Source organism: Eucalyptus grandis, chromosome 4 (assembly GCF_016545825.1).
Source record: "Eucalyptus grandis isolate ANBG69807.140 chromosome 4, ASM1654582v1, whole genome shotgun sequence".
In the NCBI taxonomy this organism is placed as follows: domain Eukaryota; kingdom Viridiplantae; phylum Streptophyta; class Magnoliopsida; order Myrtales; family Myrtaceae; genus Eucalyptus; species Eucalyptus grandis.
Genome location: NC_052615.1, coordinates 29,686,998 through 29,692,997, shown reverse-complemented (window position 1 = coordinate 29,692,997; position 6,000 = coordinate 29,686,998). Strand labels below are relative to the sequence as shown.

Below are 6,000 nucleotides of genomic sequence, written 5' to 3'. Positions count from 1 at the left end.
TTTTTAAATTAGTAATTTTTTATGAAAGTGGATACAATTCAATAGGAGCTCTAAGCCAATCAAATGTCATTGATCATAGTATGATATGAGACTATCAACCATTGTTAGCGACCTTTATCATGTGGAATTGACGAAATTATTTTATCAACAAGTACTTCCGGAACTATCGTTGAGTAATAAAATAGAAAATATACACATCTTTTTGTGCACTAACAATTTTGGTAAGAAAAGAAACAAGCATGCCTAAAAGGTATCTTGTTTGCTTTTCTGTGTTCAAGTTGCCACTGCCTTTAATTACTGAATATTCATGATCATAAAAAAATAAAATTAAAACTGTACTTACTAATTGAAATTTGATCAAGTTGAGTCATGTTGCACAAGTTAGCATCAAGCTCGAGCTCAACTCACCTCATGTGCTCAGATTTCGAAACTCCACTTGCGCTCAAATTTGAATAGAAATTCAAAACACTCGAGCTCAACCTAATTGTGCTTGAGTCAGATATAAATTTGAGCTCAAGCTTTATAAGATGGGCTATTTTCATTGCTTGTCTATATATATATATGTGGGAATAGCATGTATGTTTAAGGACTTTTTTTTTTTTTTTTTGGGTCTTTTTTTCTTGATTATAACATATCTTTTGAAATGATAATAAAATTTATTAAAGCTTGGAAGTCTATCGAGCTTAATAGCAGTGAGCTAGAGCTTGACTTGATGGAATAACTCGAGCTTTAGCTCCACCTAATAGTAAACGAGTCAATCTCGAGTGATCATCTAATTGAGTTTTAGCTATTGAAAGCGACTCAACTTGATTACCATATTGCTCGTTAGAGTCCTTGGCACTAGATGCAAAAATTAAAATGTTCCATCGAGAAACTGAATCATCATGCAAAGAAATGGTAAAATTCAACGGCGCAAATTTCTTTAACTATATCAGGTAATGTGATATATATATTTTCCCGTTTGGGGGATCGGGAGGCCGGCGTTTTCTCTGGCAGACATCCTTAAAAAAAGTCAAAAGACGTGGTCAGATGGAGAGAGAGAGAGAGAGAGAGAGAGAGAGAGGGCAGGTGGGGAGGCTGCAAGAGATGGTCGTGCGGTCGCGTCGTAGGGAATCGGGAAGGGGACGACGACCAAGTCAAAGGATTCCTCTCCTCTCCCGCGATGTTGTTGATGTTGGGGCCCAGCACCGTCCACGTGGCTTCAGACAGCGCGTTCGACGGATCGGAATCCGTAATGGGGGGGAGGAGTCGGGGCTTGCTGACTCAGCAACTGGCTCGTGACGTGGGATGCCGATGAAACCGGATTGACGAGTAAAGGCCCCCCGGGCAGGGAAAACCACCGTAATGCCACTCGCCGGTTATCTCCAAGAAAGTTCCTTTTTCTCGGCCACGGAAATAATGTTAAAATTTGGTATTGCCAAGGAAATATATCCTTTCATCCACTAGTCCAATCGCATATACTCTCCCTGCGATAAGATGTTATAGGCGACGAATATACCACGTGGTGTAACCAATCCATTAAAAGTAACATCAAGTAAGATGAAATTTGTCAAGTCCGAATAACAATAATTAGTTGGTTATACTATGTCATCCTTATCACAAGATATATAGGTTCTCCTCTCTCATTCGTGATTGTTGCAGATTCAATTGTTACTCCCATGTTATTTGAATGTAATCTGGATAGATTGACCTTACGGATATTTAGAGGTTGCAAAAGAATAAGGTATTATGAGAATTCTTTGGCTAATTAATTTATTTAATTATGAGGTTGGAGCACCTTGAAAAAAATTGGCAACTATCCATATTTGGGATGAAGAAATAAATAGAGTGCTTATTTTTTTTTTTCGAGATATTGCTATTTAACCATATATTATATGCTCATTTTATTATATCTATAAAAAAAATTATGGCCTCATAAACGCTTGTGGAGCATCAAGTAAGGTTTCGCAACTTAAAATAAAAAGATACAAGTTTTCAAAGGCAAATTTCGCTCATAGTGTAAGCTTTTAGTCATTTTAAGATACTACCCCACCTCGCAACCCGTAGAAGTCAATGCATGTTATTGAGAAGCTTATTCGGTGTATTCAATACATCAAAGTCATCACATTGTGCGAATTTTATGTGCAGCTTACTAAGATCTAAGATTAAAATGTACTCAATTCACATAAATTGGACATGTCTTATTTAATTTTCCAATGTTTCTTGGCCTCTTCCATCACAAGGGCGTCTATGATACCATTTCTATGATACCATTTAAGACCAAAGTCAATACTCACAGGTGCTAGACATCAAAGTAAGGTGTTCTCATTTTCAAATACCGTCAAACAAGGCTAAAAGGCAAAATCTATTGACTACTAATCTTTCCATCACGCATTTTCTTGCTCTTTGCTTTGCATCTTCTTGATCGTAGATTGATGTGTAATCCACACTGAAAGGTCAATTGATATGACCAAAAAGCGAGAAGATCACCTCACAAAACTCACTTGATAACTATTGGCGACCTACAAAGAGATGACCACATATGCTTTCTCTCTCTCTCTCTCTTCAATGATTGAAAACACAAGTCTCTTCTCATCCTCTTTCCACGACAACCATTTCCTTTACACCCACCACATGTGATAAGCATTGGACGGAACCTAGGCCAAAAATTCCGTCCACATGACGTTCATGTGCCGCTAGGCCACGCTCCCAAAACATCCCACAAGCCACCATAAATACAAAACCCTAAACGGAAAAGGTCCTTCCAATAATTACGGGGCACGTGAAGGGGCAGATTGGGAAAGAAGCTGAGCAGAGAATATTAGTATCTCTACTCAGTACAAGGAAGGGAAAGAAAGGAAGAACAGGAAAGCAAAAGAGGAGGAGAAACGGTCGCATGCCTTGACCACCACCCATCTCTCTCGAACGTATAACTGCCCCAACCGTCCTTCTTTAACCCTTATTATAATCCATCTCTTTTGTCTTCACTCCTCTCTCTCTCTCTCTCTCTCTCTCTCTTTTTCATTCACCTTCGTCATCGATTGTCCATCCTTTTGGGTACCAGCAACAGAGAACAAGCGAGAAGAAACGAGGAGACCCAGAAACGCCATGCCTGCCACCGAGTACCAGGGCTCCTTCCTGGGCCGCATCAGCATCCGCCGCAACCAGGTCGTCTCCATGGACGGCCACCATGAGCAGGAGCTCGAGGACCTCGACCTCTTCCAGCGCAACATCGCCGAGCGCTTCTCCGAGCTCCTCCCCTCCTCCCCCAGCCCCCACCCGACGGCGGTGGCGACGGCGGCGACCCCTCCGCCCCCGCCTCCGCCGACGCCCCCTTCCTCTCCCTCGCGTGGCTCCGGAAGCTCCTCGACGTCTTCCTCTGCTGCGAGGCGGAGTTCAAGGCCTTCCTCATCATGGGCCGCGAGCGCGACCCCTCCGTCGTCGCCAAGCCCCCCCTCGACCGCCTCCTCCCCGAGCTCCTCGACCGCTCCGTCAAGGCCCTCGACGTCTGCAACGCCGTCATGCATGGCGTCGACGCCGTCAGGCACTGCCAGAAGCTCTCGGAGATCGCTGTCGCCGCCCTCGAGCAGCAGCCAATCGGAGAGGGCCAGGCCCGGCGGGCGAAGAAGGCGCTCGGATCGATGATGGCCGTGCTGGCCGCCGAGGATAAGGAGAGCAGCGGCCACAAGTCAACGGAGAGGACTTGGTCTTTCGGGCGGAGAGGCAGCAGCGCCGGCTCGAACAAGGATCGATCGGCAGCTGTGCAGTTCCGGACGCTCTCCTGGGGCGTGTCGAAGAATTGGTCCGCATCAAAGCAAATTCAAGTACGTTTTTTGACGCTGAAATCAAAATTGAATGCTTTTAAGATCGTTTAACCCGAATTTGGTGCACATTGACTCGTTTTATCAAGCTATAGATTGGTTATTCCACAAATCGAATGTGATTTTCAGAGTCAATTTTCCTCATCGTTTGTCTGAAGCTCTGATCGGTCCGACTTTATTGGCTAATGATCGATTTCCGAATTCAGGCCATGTCATCGAACCTGGTGGTCCCGCGAGGTGCAGAGTCATCTGGCCTCGCCCTGCCGGTGTACATCATGGGCGCAATCACAGTCCTCGTGATGTCGGCCCTGGTGGCGGCCATCCCGTGCCAGGAGAGGACCGGGCTGGCGATGCACCTGCAGGTGCCGAAGCAGTTCGCATGGGCGCAGCCCATGACCGCGTTGCAGGAGAAGATCGGGGAGGAGTGGAAGCGGAAGGAGAAGCGGGGGACGGCAGGGCTGATGGAGGAGGTGCAGCGGATGGAGCGGCTGGGGCAGGTGCTGGCCGAGTTTGCGGACTCGTTCCAGTTCCCGTGCGAGGGGGAGCGGGCGGATGAGGCGGCCGTGAGGGCGGCGGAGCTGGCGGAGACGTGCCGGAGGATGGAGGAGGGGCTGGTGCCGCTGCAGATGCAGATCAGGGAGGTGTTCCACAGGATCGTGAGGAGCAGGAGCGAGGTGCTGGATGTTTTGGACCAGGCTGGTAAACTGTCTGCTCCCACCATGTAAAAACACCGTGGCCAAGGGTTTCTAATCAACTTCTTTAGGGGATTCAACCCAAGTTTACATTGGTGGGAATTAGGTTGCAGTTTTGTTTCAAAGTGGCATCCATTTTTAGGTCAATTTCTAGGAGGTTTAGAGGACATATGTCTTGGCCCTCGAAAGCTGTATAATTGAGGTGCAAGCACGTCTGAAAAGTGTTCATTTTCCGTGCGTTTTCTTTGATGCTGAGGATCTTCTTTTGGTGTTGTGCAGCAGCTTGTCATCTTTGTAATACAAATGTACATATTCTGATTACGACCGCTTCCTTGAAGATGGTTCTCTCTTCTGGGTTTTCATCATATTGTTGTGTGATTTCCGTTTCGGCGGGGAGAGAGAGCTTGATTGTGGAGTGAGATTTGGGTTGCGTTCTACAATGGGTTTTGGAGTCTTTCGGACAGGTCGCTTTATGGTGTTGCTCTGCTGTCTGGAAAAGAGGGAGCAAAACTTTGCTTCCGATAGAAAACCAATCCCTACTAAGTCTTCCTTATCAAGATTTTAAGACCCCATTTCTCACTTGCCTAAATTACCTGTTGGGACATCTCTGAAGAGTGAAATTATGCCTTTTTTTTTCCAAAGTCAAATCGGCCATTGAATATAACAACAACCCTAACCCTTTCCCCAAACCGAGGAGATTATCCCTAGAATGAATGCGAGTTATTTCTATTTTGGCTTACTCTATTTGCTGTGATCACATGAGAAGGGATAGGAGGTTTTTTTGGTCGTTCCAATCCTTTTGTATTGGAGTTTCTTGGTGTAACCATAGAAGGTGGTGGCCAATTAAGGTGTGGACTTATAAATCACTTAATAGGCTATTTGCATCCGATGTGAGATTTTGGAGTCTCGCAAATTCCCCAACTTAGAAATCAGACGCCTTTGTCGGTGTTGGCCCACAAGGCATGATAATACTTTTCATTCTTCATGTGGGTAAGTAGATATTTTCCCCCCTTTGCCATCCCTGAAAGTCGATGGGAATTGCATCCCGTCCGAACCCTCTCGTCCCGAGCAATGAGGCCCTACCTTCATTGGGTCGTAATGGGAATAATTGTCCAAAATTTACGCATTTACCGAAGTGGATCACACTTTGATATCTTTTGTAACGATTCAACTCGTTCCGTGAGGAATGAATCATCACATAGAATATTGGTAACCACACGACATAATGATCCTTTTGAAGGTGGATGTTTATTCATGAGTTACGCGACAAGATGTCTCTCATTTAACGTGGGACTATAGGACCTCACATTAAAAAATTCACAAAAATAATAAAATTTATTAGGAATTATTCCGTGAAAAATCTCTGATGTGGTGGAATGCGAAGTAGTTAATGTATATTTTAATTTTAAAAATTATGTCAATGCTTCGCTATGTGCCTATACGTAAGCAGAATTCCATTTCCCCACCTTAGCTAAGAATATGTATGGAGAAATAGAGGCTGCATTATA

The 6,000-nt window shown here is 44.9% G+C and overlaps 1 protein-coding gene across 1 annotated transcript; it reads left to right on the top strand.

Moving 5' to 3' along the window:
- Nucleotides 1-2,833: 2,833 nt before the first annotated feature.
- On the top strand, nucleotides 2,834-4,857 carry LOC104441720. The gene is given in 3 exon segments (XM_010054918.3): nucleotides 2,834-3,243; nucleotides 3,246-3,803; nucleotides 4,007-4,857. Coding segments are annotated over 3 exon segments (1,233 nt in total). The 5' UTR covers nucleotides 2,834-3,087; the 3' UTR covers nucleotides 4,526-4,857.
- The last annotated feature ends 1,143 nt before the right edge of the window (nucleotides 4,858-6,000 follow it).